Source organism: Dromaius novaehollandiae, chromosome 2, assembly GCF_036370855.1.
Source record: "Dromaius novaehollandiae isolate bDroNov1 chromosome 2, bDroNov1.hap1, whole genome shotgun sequence".
Lineage (NCBI taxonomy): Eukaryota > Metazoa > Chordata > Aves > Casuariiformes > Dromaiidae > Dromaius > Dromaius novaehollandiae.
In genome coordinates, this window is record NC_088099.1 from 47,667,149 (window position 1) to 47,690,193 (window position 23,045).

At 38.8% G+C, this 23,045-nt stretch overlaps 1 protein-coding gene across 6 annotated transcripts in view; it reads right to left on the minus strand.

Annotated features, from left to right (window-relative positions):
• The window catches only part of DYNC1I1 (dynein cytoplasmic 1 intermediate chain 1), a 198,307-nt gene that overhangs the window by 169,369 nt on the left and 5,893 nt on the right, over nt 1-23,045 (minus strand). For 3 of the 6 annotated variants that reach the window (XM_064506384.1, XM_064506387.1, XM_064506382.1), the window contains exons 2-4: nt 10,975-11,092; nt 8,221-8,335; nt 5,446-5,536 (exon numbers count right to left, since the gene is read on the minus strand). In XM_064506384.1, the coding sequence (XP_064362454.1) occupies nt 5,446-5,536; nt 8,221-8,335; nt 10,975-11,082 (314 nt within the window). In that variant the 5' untranslated portion in view covers nt 11,083-11,092. Of the gene's footprint in view, nt 1-5,445; nt 5,537-8,220; nt 8,336-10,974; nt 11,093-14,278; nt 14,300-23,045 lie in introns of those variants that run through there. The other 3 variants (XM_064506388.1, XM_064506383.1, XM_064506385.1) reach the window with 2 other exon arrangements.

Here is a 23,045-nt window from a genome sequence, read left to right on the forward strand (position 1 = left end):
CAATGCACCAAAAATGTCTGAAAAACTGAGATACAAATGGGATGGAAACGTAGGTTAATTCAGGCAAGACCCATTTAAACTTAGTATCACCTTAGTGCCCTAATCCAAGTTAGAATGTACTTACAGAATAAGTGGCTATAGCCAGAACCCCCCCCCCCCCCCAAAAAAACCAATGCACTGTGAGAGAAATAGTAGAAAAACAATCCACCTGGATGCTTGCATTATTTTATAGCAGATAAAATACAACACTGAAATAATCATTCCCTGAAAGCAGCTACCAGAAGATCAAGAATGCTTCCTACCACCTTAGTCTTCATGGTCGCCCACAAAATAATCAGGTATCTAAACATATGGGCAGCAAAATATGCAAAAGTTAGAAATTAGAAGAGCACAGATGAAGTTGTTGCAGAAAGAAATACAACCATTTACCTTTACATACCCCAGACAGCTGAGCCTTGTAAGTTTACTAAACAGACGGAAGGTGGGTAAATCTTCTATACGGCCTAATGTGATTCTTACGTTCAAGTACAAAAGGCACACAAAACCCAGGCAGTTCAGCAATAAGTGGGATGAATGAAACTACCTGGGAACATACAGGAGCAGTGAAGGATAAAGGAAAAAATGGGCCACACAGATTATCCACACCGTGGTCCACAAATGGAAGTCCTCCATGCATACAATATGCAGGGTGAACACACAGACACCCTGCAGATAATACCAGAGTCCCGACCAATAGAGGTTAATATTAGCACATAAAAGCTACCCAGCCACAAAAGCATGTCCTTCCAGCACAAATACATTTCTGCCACCCTATATGGAGCCAGCATGCATTGTGAAGGCTGATCCCAGGCTTTACCTGTGACAGGGTACTGGGGCATTTCTAGAGCGGCATGCTTAGCTGGTTCAACCCAGAAGCCCTGATACTGCACTGCCTGGTGCTGAAGCACTGCATAAGGCTTATTCCTGTACACTCTCCCAGATGGCACAAACACGCTGCTCATGGCTGCGAGTGCTGAGATGAGATTCATAAGGTCTAAGGTATGTTGGGCAGTAAAAAGTGCCTCTTCACAGGCATGATTTTATCACAGTTTTACTGTGACAGCTAGCATCCTCTCTGGCACCCCTTAAGAAAGGGGCAGAAGTTCAGAATATCTACTGCAGAAGAGAGCTAAGATGTATATAGTTATCATGAAGATGCTCAATGCTCATACTCTAGAAAAGGCAAACTGGTCCTTCACACCATGCCACAGCATGGGAGCTCTCAGCAAATTCCTTTAATTCAGCCCCTTTCTTCATGACATTTACTCAAATCTAGTCAGCTGAAATCTATGCTTCAGGTGTGCATGACTATATGAGCTGATCATCAGAACAGAAAACTGGTCATCAATGTTCATGGACAAAATAATTATCCTGTAAGACTCAAACACAGGATACCTTGTTTCAATGAGCATCTTAATGGGATACTCCAACACTGTCTTGTGGAAAAAATATATCATAACAGAAAGCCCTGCAGAAAGCCCTCTGTCCATATACTTGTGCACGTAATTTTCTTGTCCTATCTGTGGAGTACAAGTAACTTAGCCAGCAAAAAAGTAAAATGGGGTACGCAAAGCAATGTGGAAACAGGCAAGGTGCTCTCTGTGCAACAACAGGGCTCTAATGAGCTATTGAGAGCAGCCTGATATCTACAAACAGCACATGTCAAATCTACCACTTGTTCAGCACAATGTTTTGGTAAAATCTTCCAAAATCAAAGTATAATTCATCTCTGCCTACCTAGAATTAGTCTCCAAGATCACCAAGAAAAAAAGCTGGCTGTCTTCTCCAAATGAAAGCACTGAAAGAAAACTGTTGGTAGTTTCTAGCACCATTATTCATCTAACATCTTCTCATTCTTACTGTTGCCCTCACACTATCCTGTCACAAGGGATGTTGGAACGCTTCTGAAACCTAGAGTTATTCCTAGTGAAAAGACCATGACAAATGGCAATGTGGTACTAAAGATCAAGCAGCAAAACCCACAAAAACTTAGGCTGCACAAGACAGAAATGGTTCCATAATTTAGTGCTATTTACACAGCCCACCACATGCCTTCTCCTAATAAGCTTAATGGCATCAGTGGAAAGGCAACGTTTCACTAGCTATTACGCTAGGGATAATGGACAATGGTGCTGCAGGATAGCAGCACTACTAGTATATAGATCATATGCCAGAAGGGACCACTGTGACCACGGAGCTTTTCTTCCTGTGCAACAAAAAGCTGTATGACTTTTCTGAATGAATTATTGTTTGAGCTATTATCTGCCTGTTGGACAGGCACATTATCCTGAAAGAGAAATGTCCGGTGATAGAAGATCCAATAGAGTCTTAAGTAAATTGCCTCAGTGATTAATTTGTTTCACCATTAAGATTTTACACATTTTTAACTGGTTTTGTATTTGTCTAGTTTTAATGCCAAGTAATTTGTTGTTATACATTGCATGCTGGAGCCCTTTCACTCCTCATACAGCTATTATATATACTGAGCAGTCATCTCATTAAGTAAGCTAGAATGAGGTCTGTGGTTCCAGGATAACAACTACTCAACATTGCCTGAACTCTCTCCAGTTTATCAAGATCCTTCCTGAAAAGTGGATGTCAGAAACTGGCATTTCTAGACTGTGCTAACCTATGTTCAATGTTCTAAAAGAAATCACAGCTGCTTGCCAATCAAAATGTACCTCAGATGTACTTGGTGATATTAGGACTGAGAGATTAAGTCTGACAATGACCAGGAGCCAACAACTCACAGTAGTATGAACAGAAGCTAGTTCTGCACTTGAAATTGCAACCCCAGATGGGGAACATACAAAGTTCTCTTACTTTCTTCAAAGCAGCACCTCTCCCACAGGAATTATCTCCTCTGTTGAACCAAAATCTGTGACTTGGCAGCTCTTTTCTAATATCCAAGTCTTTGGAGATCATTTCAGCAATGAATAATCAGACTGTCTACAGGAATTCTGCCAGTCTGTGTGAGCTTCTTATTTCTGCAGCAGCATCGGCAGCGACAACAGGCAAGCCACGATGATCACCTCTCAGAGACTAGGCTATTAGCAGCTTTGGGATTAAACTGCTCCCCCCTAATGTCTATACTCAGTCTACTGTTGTGCAAGTTTGCAGTAGAATGGGAGGAAGAGGAAGATCTTACAAGCAAGATGATGTGAGAGATATGACATGTGCCCTCTCTTTCACAGAGGGCAAAATGGAGGAATATTAAAAGGAAGAAGAGTAAACTTACTAATACAGATACATGGGCATGCATATATGCCGTAGTCAAAACAGTAAGTCAAAAATGTGGTCTGGACATTTCATAGTATTTCTCTGAGAGAAATGGCTGAGGTGATTTCATCTTGTTTACCCTCTGTGATGACAGGTCTACCAACATTTTCCTGTCCATTTTGACTGCTCTGTTGTACATGTATGTTTGAGCGTACTCATCCACACAAACACATGCTGAGCTCATCTACCTGGACCCAATGACAAAATAACTTTCATCCAGCATTATCAACAGGTGTCAGAGATTCAGTTGGGCCTCGACCAGACATTATAGAATTTCCATTTTCATAGACTAATCATTCCAGCCAAACACACTTGCCCATGCTGGCACAGAACACAGCACTTTGAATACCAGACAGGATGGCAAGCAAACTGGTCGACTACAAATTAGGTCTTGGGATTAATACTCAGTTCCTGGTATGGCCACAACAATCTCCAAAATGTATCCAGAATGATAGCCCACAACACAGCATGTTGTGAGCTTTGAAGAACAGGACAAATCCAGTCCTTCTCTACAATACTATGAGGTCTTTGTGCTTCTGTTACTTGTTGTTGACAGAAATTTGAAGTGCTACTGTAGGCCATATAAATGCCCTACCATAAATGCCTCCAAAGGCATTTCATTAGCTTAATGTCAAAAAAGTTACACCATTAAGGAGCAGATAACCAGGAATTTACATGTTTCCAATCAGCATTGTCACAGATACACGTAGGATGGTGAGAAGTAACTTTATGCTGAACAGCAGGCTATACTTCGCTTAAAAATAATGATCATTTTTATTCTTTCCAAAGGATTATGATGCTACTTATTTATTTATGAATGTAGCATTACATTATTTTCCATGTTTTGAACTGTCATTATCTTATGGGCTAGGGCTTTGCTATTTAACAAACTCCATTCCTTCTAGAGTGGACACAGATGAAAGGCTGAGCAGATTTCTGTAGCAACTATGTAACCCCTTCACACCACCATGGTAATGCAAGGTGTCTGCATCTGGCTAAAAGGGGACACACTACACTACAGCTTATGGAAGTGTGAACTTTCTAAGAAGGGGGCTGGGGTAAGATGAGAACAAGCCAGATCTTGTTAGCAGAAATCTCTCTTATTTCATAAGCTATCACTAATGATATTATCGTAAACCCAGTAGAGCTGGGAAAAGCATAAATGCCATTTGCAGTATGAAGGTCTGCAACATTAGTGTTTATGCATGTACAGGTTGGGCACCTATTCCTAACCTATCCTTGTTAACTGCAGAGAGCAATCACTATGTTTTCAAAGCATTCACAGTCTTGGCTCATAAATTTGGCTGTGGCTGGCAGCTCAGCTTCATATTGAATGAGTTTGACACAGAAGAGCTGCTAGGACCTGCGCTACATGAAGGATATAGTCACTTGGAACTCTTCTTACTTGGACATCTTCTTTTATATTGTACTACAGACTACAAATTCTTCAAGGACTTTCATTCCCAATTTCAGGCATGTGAACAAAGTTAAGAAGGTTGCTCTTGTGCCCATCCGTGGTACACACAACAACACTCTTTTTAACAAGGAGAGAGCTGTTTCCCTCCCATTCTGCACAAAAATCACTGATACCCACAGTTTCCAAGAGAGAATTGCCTGTTGATCATGGGGTGTTTCAGCCTTTTTCTACAGAAGCTCTTCTCAACGTACTTCCAGTGATACAAACGGCAACAGGCAGCAACACAAGAACCAAAGATAGCCTGGTGTTACACATGGAATGACGCAGCCAATATAACTTCAGAGGAGATTGGTTATCTCAACAAAGATTATTCTCATGAGCAACAGGGTGTATGACTGGGCACTTCCCTTTATTGTACATTCACACAGAATGACAGATTTCTGTGGGCCTCTTTAAAAGGATAAATTCAGCTGCTGCTTCCTATATAAGTTTTTGTGGCTCATATCTTAAGATCAGCTTGCTGCATGCATTTATTTACTTCACATCTAAGAGCAGCTTTACTGAATGGTAACACATAGCAGAATATGCAGAAACAAAAATATACATTATATACAGCATGTTCTTATTTATGGAAACAAGGGTAAGAACGGGGGAAGAGAGATCGAAGTGAAAAAACACATTTATTCAGCACTATTGACTCTATGCCTTACCTTCCCATGGGTCCCAGGTCTCCAGAGTCCTGGCTGCCTGCATCACTGGGTGTGCTCACTGATTTCGAAGAGGGAGACATAGGGGTTGGGACTAAATAATGAAAATAACAGGTATCCCATGTTAACACATGCAGCGACTGCACTGATGAAGAGCAGTGTCAGACAAATCAAAACCAATGGACCAAAATGATAGTGGATGAATGATTAGGAGAGTTTGAAATGGTGAAAGCAAATGAGGAAAGGAAAGAAAAAGAAAAGGAAGAGAGTCAAGTGAATTATAAGTCTTTTGGAAGCGTTAAAACTGACATGAATTTAGACAGGACTGAAAACCCAATGTGATCTTACAGCTAATCAATGGAGGAGATATCTGTGGAAGTAAAATAACACTTATTTTCTTATTCGTATCTTTAAATCATAAAGAAATATCAGGGAGTTGTTTGGTGAGAAGACTAAGTGAACTCTTCTGGTAAAGTTAAGTAGGCAATAGAACAAGCATAATTTTCAAACTTTGAATTTAAATTAAAAGCCAACATCTATTGGATATGTTCTAAGACTGCAGTGTGGAAATGACATCAAAAATAAAAGCTAAATAAGGAAATCCAGCTTAATTAAAATCATTTCCCAAAGATGGTGAGAATACACTTTAGTTTGCTTAGTGATCATGTTTTCTTAAGTAATTTAGGCTGTATAAAGTTTCTCTTTTTGAGGGACATGATTTCAAAACTTAAGCAAATGTTTCCCTTGGTTTAGACACTATTCATCCAGGTTCTAGAAATGATTTTTTCTTTGGCCTGCAGGGGCTATTGAAGCATATTTCATGCAAAGACAGTTTTGTTTCCTTGAACAGGAAAGGAAGTTCATAGCTCCAGGTCAGCCCAAGTTAAAGCTCTTCAGCAAGGGAATAATAAACAAAAAGTAAAAATATCCAAATTTCTTTTAAAATGGTTTCTCAGAAATATTTTAAAATGCAGAGATGACTCCAGTCAAATTTTAATGCAACATTCTTCAAAGCAGCCTCATTGAATAAAACACAAAAAGGGGTTTTAGCGCAACAGTGAAGTTCCCCATTTAGTTTAAATCATGTGCACTTCCTCTCATGGATTTAACAGAGTAAAACTTTTAACTAATTTGTTATACTCTATAATGTATAATGACAGATCAGTCAAGCAACTTGGATTTTCCATGCGGTCAAACATTTCATGCAGATTCTCACTAGAGACTGTCACAGAAATGACTGCAGCATTAGAAGTGAATTCATTTTCATGACAGCCCTTTGGCAGGTTACAGGTATGCCACAGCTGTTTATGCATTCTATATTGGCTGTGAGATCTGAGTATTATATGCATATGTGAAAGCAGAATTAAAGCCTCTTTTGTATACTAATTGTCAGTGTATACACAGGAAAAAAAAGAGGACAAAATACTACTGTTTAACTAAAATGAATCATCTTATATGTGAATTTTCACATTCTTTTGATAGTATCAAACACAAATAATTTACTCAAGATAAGAATTGGTAATTTGCAACATGAATACATATGTGTTCAGTTTATCACATGATAAGGAAATATAATCCCATTTTTAGATATATATGAATATTTTAAATGCTAAAATATTAAAAATGAGTCTGTTTTTATAATATCACTCTATCTATAATTTACAAAACACATTTTACGATATATAAAAATAATATAACTTGTCAGACAATTCTTCAAAGAAGTGGTATTTAAAAAGTTCAATCAACATATTGTAAGTTATTAAAATAGCAGCCTGGAATAAATATTGATTGCTGGAAGCTAGGAATTGAAATCTCAATTCAGAACATCAACTTCTATTTGTGTATGCACCCAAGCATCAGTGTGAGTGCCTTCCTAAATCAAGGCTTCAATACTTTGTTGAATTTTGTGGTTTTCCTAAATATTATAGGCAAGAGTATCTCTGAGTAAAACCCAGCTCCAATGAATTTAATGACAAGGCTTGGTATCTCCAGTAGGGCCAAGATTTCAGCTAGACCACTGATAAGGATTCTGGATTCAAGGCAGAGGAAAGCACATGAGAAAGAAAAAGATTCTCACTTTAGGGCCATTTAATAGGCCAGACAATTTAAAACATTATAAATGTAAAACCTGTTTACATCAAGATAACCAATATTTGGATATTATAAATTTTGCCACATGTATTTTTAAACTGAGGCCTTTAGATTCTAGAACTGAAATGGCAAAATCAAAAAAGTAGTAGAGCACATGAAACCAGATCTAAAATCTACAATAATGTTCTGATGATAAGTTTTTTGATATTTTTGATTTGTCTTTTTATTCCCCCCCCCCCAAGAGTTTTGCTTGTTTTTTTAAAGAATTCAGTAGGAGCTCCCACATGACTATGCTCCTCCTTCCTTTATGCAAATATTTAATCTGTACTTAAGAAACAAAACTTGGGGCTAATGAAGTACAGCACTTATAATATTATTTTATGGGTTGTCAGATAGATGTGAGAGAAGATAAACAGATCAGCAGAGAAGAAATCACTACTGGTATGCAAAGACAACCTGCATTATCTTCACAAAATATTCTTCAAGAAATGGCAGAGATGTATTTGGCAATGATAAGTACTCAAAATGCCATGAACTGGTGTACGTGAATGGTATGGTAGGCATTCAAACAGAAGAGTTCACTTCACTAATACAGCCAAAAATCAAAAAAGCAAAGCATGCTTTAATAGAAAGAATGCATTCGTTGTGGCAGAGCTGAATGTTTTACAGTATGCTTCTCTTAAATACCTAGAGGTGGTTCTGGGGATATACCAATGCTCTGTAATAAAGCTTCTGTCTCTCTTCTTTTGCGGTCTAGGTCAGAATCTTCCTGAGCTGGCTCTTTCTTTTGCTGTAGATCAGCCTGAATTAAAAAAAAAAAAGAAAGAAAAAAAAGAAAATCCAAAAAACGCAGTTCATCTACATACAATCAGGTTCCTGCAATTAAGCGAACAGAGAATATTTATAGGAACCATCACCTAGGAATGCTATGAAATACACTTAATCCACCACTACGTTTAGGCAGCTCATTTATACTGTGTTTATTAGTAATAGTATTTTTCCTTGAATGCACGGCAAGACTGATCTCTGCAAGGACCTTTGCAAGGATCTTTACAGCACACTGATGGACATGTTTTGTCTCTTACTTGTCAGATGCAGCTATTTTGTAGAAAAATGGGAAGTCAAAGGGTTTTGCTAATTCCACACAATGCAATTTAATACATTGCAAATGCCAATAAGTAAGTCAACTGATTCAGCTAAGAAATGTAAGGAATTTCAGTGAGAAATGACCCTAGAATACTAAAAATCATTACCCTGCAAAAAAATGGCCCCATTCCTACCCTATCTGGGATCAAGAAATAACATTCCAGTCAACTTCAATGATGAAGTTAAAGGCCTCCACTACGTCCCAAGTACTTGTTGGCAGGAAAAAAAAATTCTCATACTTCAACATCTAGCAGGAGCAAAGAAAGGGACTGAAATGTCTAAAATGGGATTCTGGCAGCCCTGGGCAACAACAGTCAGAACTAATGGTCCACAAGACCCCTGCTTCTTAGCTCAGATACCTACATTTACTTGGAGCTCCCACATATTAGCTTCTCTCTGTGGCCTACTGGGATCCAGGAGGAGCAACATCTGCATTAGCCAGAATTCCTTGTATTTGGTACACCATTCCCCAATTTACTAGGGTGGATGGAATATGCCTGTACCCCAGCCTAGTAGTTACAGCACTCTTTCCACTTAAAGAAACAGTCTTGCAGACTTTCTCCCAAGTAGATGAGGGAACTGAACCCATTTCCTGTTTCCTAGTCCTGGTGCAGTAACCAGTAAGGTATAAAATAAAATGCAGGTAGTCATGTCTATCATTTTATCATGTCTTAAATACACCAAATCCTGCGTAGTTCTTGTAGACAATGTCTGGAGGCATTTACCTCAATACTTTGGATCATAAAGTTGCTTCTAAATTGTCTGGTCCTATCTAGCCTTCTCCAGAAAACCAGAGCATGGGGCACAGGGGACTTGCACAATGCTTTAGCCTACTGTTGATATTGGTTTAGGCACACAGAAAAGCCTTAGAGTTCAGAAGCATCCCCAAGTTCTCTAGTTTAGATATAGCGAGGATGGAGAAAAAAATTTCTTTACTTCTTTTACATACGAAGAAGAAGTTCAGGCATATCCCTGTGCTCAGCTCTTCCTATGGAGTAGCATGAATTATCTCACAACAAGAAGGGTTTTAGATAACTCTTCTATGACACTGGCTAAGGCTAAGCATCTGACTCAATGTTAGACTTCATCCTTGGAGGCCAGGCACTTCAAAGTCATGCATCACAGCACACCACAGTTAGGCACTGCAGCTTAATCTGTAGAGCTAGGTGTCCTTAACTGGATCTGGCCATCAGGGTCAATGGAAAGTTCCACAGGAAAGATTCACAGGATCTCCATGAGGCATAAAATCAGAAGCAGGGGACAAAGGGAAGGACTTATAGTTTCCTGGAGCCACTGGCTTGGCTCCCTGCTCTCTAATTCACTAATGTGCTGTAATGAATACTGAAAATGTTCAAGTCCCACTTATAGAGGACTCCCCTAGTGACTTCGGGAGCCTCAATGGATGTTTGTTGGTAATTGCACAAAAATGCCTCAAATAAAAAAGATTAGATAGACGACCAAAATTGGAACACTGATTTCTTGGATCACATCACATTTCCACAGTAATTCTATGAAATTCATGTACAATATTAAAGTGTCAGTTTAAAAGGAAACCAGTTATTAGTAAAGGATAACAGGTGCTTTAAACTACGGTAAGTGTTGACATTTGAAGGAAAAGAAACGTAATCACTTAATGCTTCTCTGACTTTGCATGAAAATGAATATCCATTCCCTGTCAATTCTCACCTCTATTCCACAAAGTGACTGAATAAAAAGAAGTATAAATCCCTTAATGAAAAACCCTGTGCATATTGTCAAGGACAAATAAACTAATATGTCAATCAAACTTTAACAGAACTGAAAGATGCACCCATGCCAGAAGATGAAAATGCAATTGCAATTATGTTTTACTTTACTGGAGAATAATAATTGTAAATCTGTAACCTTAGCCAGTAATCAAACTAGTCTTAAGAGTACAAAATATGTATTTAGACTGTAACGGCTTAAAAAAAATGTGAGCCCTCTTTGTGTCTTTCCCTACTCTCCACTCCCTTTCTACTGAAGGAAAGCCCAGCAAAAAGCATTGTGGCAAATCAGTTTTTCTTTCTACACACACATGCACATCATGTTGTCTAAATTCTTGTCAGCTGACAGCACATTGGTTTTAAAAGCAATTCCCTCACCCCAACTTTCTTGACTAAAAATAAGCATTTTAATTTTAAGGTTAGGCTGAGGTGGGTTTGAGGCTTTCGTTCCACAAGACAATATGTTGCAGTATACAATACAGAGATGTCAAAACCTCAGCAAGACCCTTCTGCAAGCATGAACTATTTAAAAGAACTTTTGCATATTTACCTCTTTCTTCTTCCTCTCTTCTTCCTTTCGTTTCTTCTCTTCTCTTATCTGGGCCAAACGCTGCTTTTTGCGCTCAAGTTCTGCTTTTAAATCGCTTTTGTCTGACATTTTGACTCTGCTGTAAACAAAATTAGGGAAACCAATGTGAAAACAGAATTAAATGTTTTTGCTACTTACTGAAAAATACACTTAATTATATCAAAAATAGTGCTTCTAAAATAGCTATAAATACATGGTCATACAAATGCTGGCCCTTGGACGACAGTGACATTTTAGAAAGCAGGATATTTGTTAGGCAATTTTTATTTTAAGAAATTATCCCAGAACATCTCCAAACATGGAATATATTTCCAAATTATATTTATTAGAAAATCACCTTTGTGAAGCAAACCCATTTTTGTCTGCTGTTCAAAATAATGCTTTAAAGCTATTATGAACTGAAGTAATGCCTTTTGTCTTCCACTGGCTTCAGCAACACTCTGCCAGACTGCCGGACCTGTAGGACCCAGATCCACAGACTGATTTAGATTTTAAGTACAAGAATGAGATTCCCCAAAACAGCCGCTAATCTCTAAGACAACTAGGAACTTTATAGGCAAAACCAGAAACCTCATAGCTTTTGCTTCTGCACATGCTCTGAGCTGCTGCGATCCTAGGACCCCACCACATTCCACTTATACAGCCGCATACAACCTGCCAGCTCTACTTCAGTGTCCTCCTTCACATATTCACCCTTCACAGGAGCACGCCCACCATACTGTGGGCTATTCTCTATGGGAGTCCTCTCCACCTTTCCAGGAAAAGCTGGGACATTGAACCAAAAAGCCTGGGGGCATAAAAGTACAAAACCGGCAACCTAGCAAACCTTGACTTTTCTCCAGCAAAGTGACACATTTTGGACAGGAAAGTGTAGACTAGCTCCACCTACAAGTAGTAGCCTTGTGTTCAGATCACCTTTCCAGGAGGCAGATGTGCCTCATATTCCTGATATTCCTGTGGTAAGCCCACTCCTGTAACCAAACATGGCAAAAGGATTTCTTCTTAACTACTGAAAGACCCTCCACACATACCATCTCCATCTAGTCTTAAACACAGTTCTCTATAGGGAACTGAAGAGAAGCCATGTACACACTTTGCATTTTGAACCTTTGTCAACCCATGCTGCTGTTTAAGTAAGCCCTTAAAATGAAGGGTAAAGAGATACAAAGTCACACCATACAGAAATAGGGCCAGATCTCTAAAGAACATACCATACCAACCTTTCCTATAGTTTTTAAACCCTACCAGTGTTGCACAAATCCATAACTGAAATCACAGATAATTTATTCAGCCTGTAACATCGTAATTATTATGGGTTGTCATCTAAGTGTATCAGTACAGATTTTCTCATTAGCACTTTACTTCAAAGACAATCCTGACTAATACAGACCTTCATGGAAAGAGTTAATTACGCCCTTACTGTATTATTAATTCACACCTCAGTGACCACATCCGCCACTGCAGCTCAGAATCAATCAGATCGATGGCAATGCATGTATACGCAACAGAAGTCTATTGTTTGCTCAACGCATGGGAAATTTAAATGGCAACTCTCCATTAATACTAACAAGAACTCCATCCAGATCATTGTCTGTGTGGATTGAGAGTAAATCTACAAGCTAAAAATGATATGACACTTTCACCTATCATAAATTCCTCTGCAGTCGTAAGCTTTCTTCTTCTCAAAATGATAAAAGCATAATTAGTCCATGATATGGAGTATACTATCAACAAAATGTCACCTGCATGTGAAATGCAATCCTGGCCCTAAATACTTTGTTGTCTTTGCAAGCATTTTCCTTTAATGAAAGAAAATAAAATGTGGAATCAAAAGAGGAGAACATTCAATGAAAATTGCAGGTATAAGAGCAGTATGAGGGATGCCAGAAGGGTCAGGGCAGACGTGTCTGTGTGTAGACCACATCATGGAGGTTAATGCTCCTCAGTTAAATACCCAGCACAAGCCCACCAGCAGGACTTACACCAGTTCTGCTCAAAGCTGTCACAGATTCTGCAGCCGTACCTCAGCAGAGCAGCCAGCTCTGGCAAAGTACCCTGCAGGTCTTTCAAGGCCTGGAGACTTCTAGTTCATTTATGACAATTCATAGTAAACAGTATAGCTAGCAGGAGCATCAAATTGTCTAACAAACTGGGCCACTGGGTGCACTAGGCATATGCAGATGACCATAATTTTTTATTCCTCTATCATTCTGATCCTATTCATGATGATAAATATTTTAGCCGTTGATTTCAATTTGAGAAAGAGGAATCAAAACTGTCAGAAAAACTGCCTTTGATATTAATAAATCTAAGCACTAGCACCTTAAGCAACATTAATCTGTGTGATTAGTTGACATCAGTTAGCTATTTTTTAAGTGGAAAATGATTGGAGAAGTATGTTAGCTTTTTAATGACAATGTAGGCAATATTTTGCCTACCAATCTGTGCAGGATTTGTAGGTCTCTCTCAGATACGGCTGGAATCCTGTTTGAAGTAATTTTCCTAATCTGTTGCCTCATTTGAATTCTGATTATGGAGTTTCCCCTTAGAGCTCTTTGGACTAGATAGAGTTTTTGCATCCTTTTAGTTCTGCAGTTTGGCAACAGAGATTGAGATCCTGTTTCTATGCAGAAAATATGCAAATGTATTTTAAGGCTTATGACAGAAGCCCTGAGGGTTTGGCTTCTCTTTCAAGCTGTTTGTCAGATATAAACGAATAGCTTTCTAAAAATTGATTCCCTTAATGTTGGGGAAACTTGCTAGCTTTATCCCTGATTTCAGCATCAACTACTTAGTCCTTAGCCCTTTCTTTACAAAGCTCCAGTCAGGGTGATTATGTTCTAACTTTGCCCTATTTTTACCAAAACAGATCTAATATACAATAAAAATGACATATTAAATTTAGTCTGAAGAATGCCACCAGTTTTGAATTATACAAAGACAGAAAATCACCTCAAGTTACTTTCTTCCTGCATATATTATAGTAATTCCTTAGCACCCCCTCCAAATGAGCTGCAAATTTGCTATGTATGATTTTAGAACAAATTGAACATTGAGAATATGCAACCACCTTTCTCAGAGGTCAGCAAGTCAGCAGATAGCAGAGAGGCAGTGTGCTGATTTATTCAGCACTGTATTTGGCATTAACCGTGGAGTTAACATTCTGTATTCATTCCTGGGAACAAATTTCCAATAATCACCATTCCGTGTGCCAAATGACATGCCACAAGAAGGGAGATCAAGGCAAACAATAAAAAAGACTTACTTGTGAAATTCTCTGTATGAGACAGTGTCAGTACAAGGCCTATGTATGACCTAATCTTCTACCGCCCAGGAGAAACCATTGGTCAGAGGGAAACAGTAAGGAGCACAGTCTGTAGCGAAGCAATGAAAACACCCACCTGGAAGGAGGAATGCATATGACCTAGCACACTGGACATATAAAATACAGACAGAGCTCTCACAGCAGGGCAGCAGCCCACAACTCCCCTCTTCCAGGTAAGATGCATAATTTCGGATAAAATTTTGCTTCGTTTGGCCCACTTCACTGCCAAGTGCCACAGTTTTAAAAGGAGAGTCTTCCTACTCCAGAACAGCTTTCAGCCCAAGTGCTAAGACAGGTTCTCGAGCTGTAACAGGGTATGTGGCTGTGAGCTACCCTGCACAGAGCAAACACTTGCCTGCACCTCCCATATGCTGAGGGAATTCTTCTTTCTTTGAGCTCCGGCATAAAAGAGTCTGCTCCTTCTGGCATGATTTTTAATGAAACTGGCTGTTGCATTTCAAGGAGATGTCACTTCTCCCTGTATGCATTAAACATGCCCCAGAGTCCTCTCGTGGGCTTAGAAATGCAGCCAATTCCACTTAAGCATGAAAGGGCCATCAGACCTGTCAGGATGGCAGCCACCTGGGCAGCCACCTCGGCACACGTAAGAAGACAGCTAAGGCTTTTGAGGGCTGCATTCATGGACGTCATCGTCTACTGGACTTATCTCACTAAATCTGGCTAGTCACAATGAAGATGGAGAGGTGTCCACTATTGTCAGTGCAGGTCTAGTCAATACAGTCTGGCTAACCTAGGATGTGATTCTTCTTTTCCTAAGCAGATATCCAAAGGAGATCAAGATCAACTGTGCCTCAAAATCACCGGTTTCTCTCTTATGACGATAAACGGAGCGTCGAGCGATTAGTTAGGCTCTAGAAATCTCCATTGTAAATATCTAAAACTGCATGAGAAGAATCCTGCCCTCATATCCTCCCAGCAGTTCCTTTTTTCCTGGCAATGTGTGAAACAAGGATTTTTGGAAGGCCACTTATATTATTCTAAAAATAGTAACAGGGTTCATGCAAACTTCTTTGCTATACGAAACATACACAGAACTACTCCACTAACGTTATCATATAGGTAGTAACATCTCATGATCATTTTTTTTAGTACAGCAGTAAAGCACAAAAGATGCAAAAAACAGTGTTTAGTCTCAGTTTGACTAAAAGCCATGCAAGTCCATTTATAAGTCAATAAAGACTTACTACGGTTTTATAATAACTTACAGGGTTTTTATCAGTAATCAATATTCAATTATTTGAATATGTATTTTACAAACCACTTGTATGAGCCTTTAACAGCAAGAACAACCACCAGCATCTAAAGAGGTTTACTACAATTAAAGCCTGAAAACTGTAGAACTAATTGATATTTGCAAGAGTAATAAAGCCACAAAGTTACAGAAGTATAACAGCAGCATATTTACACAGACTGGAGTAAATGTAAGAACTGATAAGCACAAAGTGCCCAATGTATAATGAAAACGTAACAAAAAACTGTCAGAGAAAATTATGACCGTGCAAATTTCTATAAGCAGAAAAAGAAAGTAAGATACAGCATGTCCCTCCTCTAACAGCCAGTACTTTATTTCTCCTAGAATGGCATCCAGCCAGCGTGATATCATTGAGATCATCTTAAAAGAAATAGTATATTCAAAGCTAGTAGGAGACAGGAAAATCTACAGATTTTATTGTTTTTTACTGTTCTCGGGATTTTTACATGCTGTTTTTTTAACAGGCTCTACTACAGTAAAGCTATAGTTACAGTTTCATGACCCTCAAAATTTTTTGTGTTTTTTGAGTTCCTATGCTGTCCTCTTTATGGTTATCTCTGTTGTGATAATCAAAAGGTTCATCAAATAATATTAAACAGGGCATTAACCAGTAGGTATAATTAATTATAGGTAAGTAACTAATACTTTTCTCAAATCAATAGGCAAGATCCAATACTTCTCTCTTAAACAGTTACTCTTGAGTCCAAGACTGCAAAACACCTTTAGTTTGAAAGGTAATTTGATAATTCTTGGTTTCAAAGAATAGCTTTATAGAGTGAGAGTACTATTACTATTGAAAGTATTACATATTGAGTTTTCTACTGGAAGCAATGATTCATTTCTACTATGGACCATATTTGTCTATTTTGTATAAACTAATGCATTTCCCACAGCTAGGAATACTATCTGTTTTTCCAATTGAAAACATTCCCATGAGATCTATCTAAGACTCTCACAAGTGGAAAGTGTGCATGCAAAGTATGAAATTGTACAAAGTAGATAAACATCTTTGGTCTGCAGGAAACCAGAGAGTGCTGTCACCCTAGCATAAATGCATTCTAATCCATGGTATTCATTTGAAAATAATGTATGAAACACACTTCAAATGGGAAAAAGGGGCTAGACTTCTCTCTTGACAGCAGTTTTTAAGTAAACATATGAGAATCTATTTGCATCATGTAACAGAACTTATACTCAACTTCAGTAGAATAACTTAAATACTTCTGTTAAATAGGCATATTAATGTTTACAAGATCACAATAATGGTCAAATATTTGCAGCTGCAAAAACTTAGCATTTGCAGTATTTTAAGGAATCTCCTGTGTGATGAATTCAGGGAAACACAAAAGTAAAATCGGTGAGACTAAAAATTGTTTTTTACATAGCCTTTAGGCAAAACAGACAGACTTTCGGCACCACATCTATGCAGTGATCTAAAAAGAAAAACTTTTTTAAGTGTTAGATTTCAGGGAATGTACCACTTTTATTCTTCAGCCTCTGCACATTTCCTGCAGGTGGGCAAAGGTCTTGTACTTTGTTCTACAAAGCTTTACAAATCACAACATGCAGAGATTTGGTACTGTGCTTCCTCCTGGTTGCTATGCAACAGGTCAGTTCATCTCTAGCCTGTTTATTTTGAGACTGACAGGGCATAAGATATATACCCACAGCTGCTCAATTATACTTCCCTTATAATCTATTACCACTTAATCTTTTCACTCTTGTTCTTCCATAATAGTACTTCCATAAATGAACTCAGTTCGGGCAGAATTATGAGACCCCTACAAAGCAGCACATAAGCAAAGCTCTAAGATTGCCCATTCTTCTGGCACCACGCTTACTGGCAATGAAATATCACCTGCTCATCAGCCCATTCTTTCATGCCCCCTTATCCTCTTAAATTTACCATGACCCTTTCAATTCGAACAAGCACAGTTCCATGAAAGAGTCATCAAGGTTGAAGAGAACAAGCTGCCAGCAACAACCAGATGGAGACAAAGTAAGAAACACATGGTATTCTATCTTGGAGTATAATAAATTTAAGTAAATTAAGTACTAACGGGTCACTGTAGCAAAGCTGCTGCACGTTTCCCATCAAATATCCTCCCTTCCTATTGATTTCCATGGAACTGACTGAATGTACCACCTCAAAGAAAACTAGATTGTAAAGCAGGTCTTTTGAAGTGTCTTGGATTTCCCCTACATAAACACTAATGAGCACAGTGATAACTGCACAGCAATCTCAGATGTGGTGCTGTGAAATCATTCTCAATGACACAAGCAATACTGGTTTGCATCTCCTCAGGATCTGACCCAGAAATAGTGCCCCAGTTATGTATAGACGATGCTTTTAATAAAAAAAAGTGATCTGATCAGCTGTGTGCCTGAGAACATTTTGATCTTGTGGAATGTAAGATTTCTGTATATCCTTTGTCAGCTTCCTCTCTGTCAGCTTTTGTTTCTCTGTTACCCTTTACTGCTTGGCTGTAGTGAAATGTAGGGCTCTATATGTGGCTGTGGATATGACTGAGAATGGACTTGACCATGATTTTGAACCTTTGTGACTCTGTGTGCCCCTCACATTTATGGGTCCTATTAGATGCCCTATAGTATCATCTGTAAATTTTCTAGGTTGCTTCAAAGAGGAATTGGAGGACCTGGCAAGAGCATTGAAGGAACTTTCCTGACATTCAAAGAGAACCAAATGGAAGCTATATATTGATAAGATTTTAGAGATGGATAATGTGAGATAGATTTCAAAATCTCATCCGCAAGCTGAAGGTCACTTGCCTAGAAAAAAAAGAGCTCTATATTTCATGATCCTGATTTCAATTTTCTTTTGTAGGTATTACTCATATTTCAGTGATATCGGTTGCTAACAGATCCCCGCTTCTTGGCAACCTGTATGGAATATTTGGTTCTACACAAATCTCCATCGCAACAGTACAAAAATGCCTTCCAGCAGTATATTTAATGACTTACTAACGTCTAAAGTAGTATTTCGCCTAAAGATACCTGTTTGTTAGTCTCTCCAGAAGTTGAACAATGATTCATCTTCTCCATCCTGCAAACATTTCTGATATTAAAACATGTATTTCCATTCCTCACTGGGGATAAAAGTGGACTTTATATGCTCCTCCTGAAACATCCACAGTGGAATATGGCCAGCAACCTGATGCTTAAAGCCATCTACCTAAACATGAGAAATACAGGTTGCAGCCTCTGCTTCCTAACTTAACCCAGTTATAACTACTGCCAGGCAAACAGATATCAAAGAACAAGGTGTACTGCTGACATACAGGTTTTACTGGAAGACTTACCTAGGTATCAGTTCTTTCTTAAAACAAAAATATGCTTTGCTTTGCTTTGCTTTGCAGCTGGTATTTGTGACATGCTAGTATGACTACGAAATTAGGCTGAAAATACTACACACTGATTTCATACCTGTGAAATCAACATGCCTAAAGATGTAGAAAGCAGTGAAGAGCTCTAGCTGTGAGAAATATGCAGAATATCTGGTATGAATACTTAAAATTTTCAGGGAAGCGATGTAGAAGGTACATCGCTACCATTCTCTTTGTACTTGCCAGAGCTTCTTTGGCTGTAGTAACAAAGCAATGTGAATGACCAGAGCTATGCCTTAGCCAATCATTCCTCTTGATTCATAAAAACAGAAAAAGATGTGTAAAGATAAAAATGCAAGATGATAAATGCTGATGTCTAGCAGCTATAAAAGGAAGTATAAAGAGCTGCAAAGAATCTGAATACGAGACAGGAGTGAGAACCAAGTCTATGGTGTCTACACTGGGAAGATTCACATACAGAATTTACTCTTTTACTCTTTGAGCTCCATGTTCACAAAGACTTCAATCTGTTACAGATTCAGATCTAAAGACAACCAATGACCTTTATCTGATATTTGACCCAGCAGAATACACAACGTGATATGAAAACAGAGTAGTATTATTATGCAACATTCATTATGATCAGAGTGCCTAAATGATCCAGCCGAGCTGAAGGCTGTACTGTGTTCAGTGCTGCAGAGACAAATAGCAAGGGACTGTTCCAGACTTGAGGAACTTTTAATTCAAATAGCACAGAGAAAGAGAGAAAACGGATGATTTATTACAGTTTTACCTAGGAAGAATTAGGGCAAATTAAGGCAAAGGTTTTAAAGTCCCACAAGGCCTGGTTACTACAATGTTCAGCAAGGCCATTTTAAGGCAACTAATCCTATAAAGATCCCCTCTTCTCCCAGGCTTCTTACAGACATCCTGGAATGAGAAGCCATTATGCTGAACAAAGTATGCCTACAGTATGAAACTAGTTTTATACTCCACTTCTCCGTGGGAGTTTGGTGCCTTCTTCAACCCTCCCAGAAGATGTCTACCTCTGTAAAGATTCACAGTCCACAAACCTTTCCTGACAGTAGACCAAAGCATTTTCTTTCAAAAGGGTGAAACGGGTCACCCCTTTCTTTTAGAAAACATTCACCAGAGAAAGAGCCCCCTAACTTCTTCTGTTTATCTTCTCAGTGATTAGAATACTCCATCCAAATGAGGGAAACATGATTTTTTTCTTTTTATTTTGTCTTGAGAGGACTGAAACCCACATCCCTGTGGTGACTGTAGGCTAATGGATGGGAAAGACCAGAAGAACAGAGAGTGCATTCTTAACTATTGAAGCTACTTTCTATTAATTTCTTTCCTGCACAGATTCATTGGACCAGAAGAAGCAGATGCAAGAGAGTGAACATTAGTCCCTAACTGAGGCCCCTGGGTTCTAGTCTTTGTTTCAGGGTTGGTTTATATTATACCCAATGACTGGTTAATTTGAAATACAATACTGTGTTTAGTGGCTGGAGCCCAGGACTCCCCCTTGTTGCTGGGTTCTTGAACTCTTGACTCTGAAGAGTCACTTCTCCTTTTCACACACAGATTTAAGTGGAGCAGTAGGAAAGACTGGGAAGGTGCTTACCACAGTATAACTATAGCGTGCTGATTAGGGCATAGATGCAGGCAAAAATCTCTTTCAGCAAAGGCAAAAATTACCTGAGACTCCTTTACCTTAAGGCAGCCCCCTTAAAACCAAGGTGTACTAAAAGAGGGAGCATATGCCATCAGCTACCTGTGTGCTCTGCACGGAGCACAGTTTGACAGACGGGCTTGTGAAATGCAAACTAGATCAAGCAGCGTAGCAGAGAGGGGCAGCAGATACCCAGTTTATGTAGAGTCTGGGGGTCTGAGGATAAGAACATATTCAGAAGCTGAAGTCTAAGATGAAAAAGGGTTTTACAAATTTCTGGTGCTTCTAGAATTAGGTGACAGCCAAGCAGAGACTTTGAGAACTGTAGTTTGGGATTTTGTGTCTACACCATTTTGTCAGTCTGGATTTAATTGTTGCCCAGGCACCATAACAATGTCAAGTTTGGAGAATGCAGGTGCACTTCCCAGGTTCAAGACGTGGGCATGCTCTGCCCCTTCATCACAGCTTCCTGCCAGGGCAAGGCTGGCTGTGCGTGAACCCTTCTCCACATGCACAGGTACTTCTCCAGTGCCATGGTTTCCACAGACAAGACATCTGGCAAAGGGGCTGACTGAGAGCAGAAGCAAACAAGCCAAGTGTCTGAACAGTGGGGAATCAGGGCACTAGGCTGCGCAGTGGGACTCCCCCGGAAGGAGGCCTAGGTGTAAGACTCGGGGTGCCAGGAACTCGCCCCCACGATTTCAGCCCGGGACACCAGTCAGACATCACCAGCTCCTCTTCAGGAGGAACCCAGGCCAACCCTGCTGCAATAGGAAATTTTGGGAAAAATCAATCGACTTTATTTTAGGGGTTCTCAAAATACAGGACCACCGGTGGTCCACAAGGCAATCACAAATGGTCCACATCTGGTCCCCAGCCATATTAAACCATAAAATGTATAGTGTTACTGGCTCTTAGAGAAAGTTTTGAGGTTTAAGAGGTACACATGGTTTAAAAACTCTGGAAACCGTTGCAATATCACATGGGAGAACCCTGGATGAATGAGTAATCCAGTTACCTCTTTATCAAAAATGCACATTATGTGATAGGAGAAGACACAGCAGTCTTGCTGTTTTATAGATACATACTGTATTTCTCATTTTAGGAAAATAATACAAAAAATGGGAGGCCACTGACTTTAATTATGGTTATGCCTAATTCTTCACTGATACTAATGTGAGATTAGAAACTTTTTGGGGAAGAACTCTAATTAAAAGTTTACTGAATCAGCACTGAGGAGAGATGGTCTTCATTTAACTATTTCAAAGTCCATACAAATACTGACTAATACTAACATTCTATTCCATTACCATTTTGTTTGAAAACACTTATGTTTTTATATCAATGTGTCTGTCTGCAATTTTCCACTTCCTGGTCCCCACATTCATTGATAAAAGTAAACAATAAAAAAACATACATGTTATATGCATAAAAGAAAGGCTGCTGTAAAATGTACAGGACACATTAGTAGTAAAGCCGCAACATGTCCTTTTTTTTTTAATCCTGGTCCCTTCCAGAAAATAAAATTTACTGACATCTTTTTAATTCTATGCTTTAAACATGAGAAAAAACTAAAGGGCTATACTTTATAATTACCAGGCAAAAATAGTACTAATTTGCACAGGGTGTTTTTAATGTATTTGAAGAGATCCATAAAGGCTAAAAAACTAGGCTTTCCTCTGTTTTCTCAGTATTAATCAACCTTCTGTAAAAAAGAAAATCTTTCAGGAAATAATGGGACAGTTTTCCCACGAACTCTTTCAGTACAAACAGAGAATGGCATCACTGTTTTTTGTCTTCGGTACAATACCCTCCTATCCCATCAACACAATTTTTTTGTATTATTATTACTACTATGGAGATAGTGAAAGGCAGGAATACAACATTCACAGGCCTTGCCAAGTACAGCAGACTACGTACATGAATAGCTGACCGCACACTAGGGGGTATGATTTAGGTCAAATTTCTTATTTCATTCCAAAAGAATATAGATTTTTAAGCCATTGATTGTTTAATGCACCACACAGTTTACACACATATGCATACATATACATAACATGAACTGTCTTTTTGGGGGGAGTTTCCAGGAGTATTTTGTATTCCTATCCAATGAAGACTGGCTGGAGTTGATAGTCTGTAACAAACTGCTATGAATGTGTATCAAAGCTCTATGAACACTCAGAGCTAAAAAAAGGAAAAAGAAAAAAGAATTTATTTAGGGGCAAACTGTGATCTGAAATCTTTTAGGATTATGATACAAAACCCTTTCTGGTTCAACAACTGCTCAATTACTACTAGAAACTAACTGACCAAAAGTACCTAATGCCATACCACTTTGAATAGTGTGATTAATGAAAACGGTGATCCTTTTATGTTACTTAAAGAGAATACAAACATGTATTATGAAGC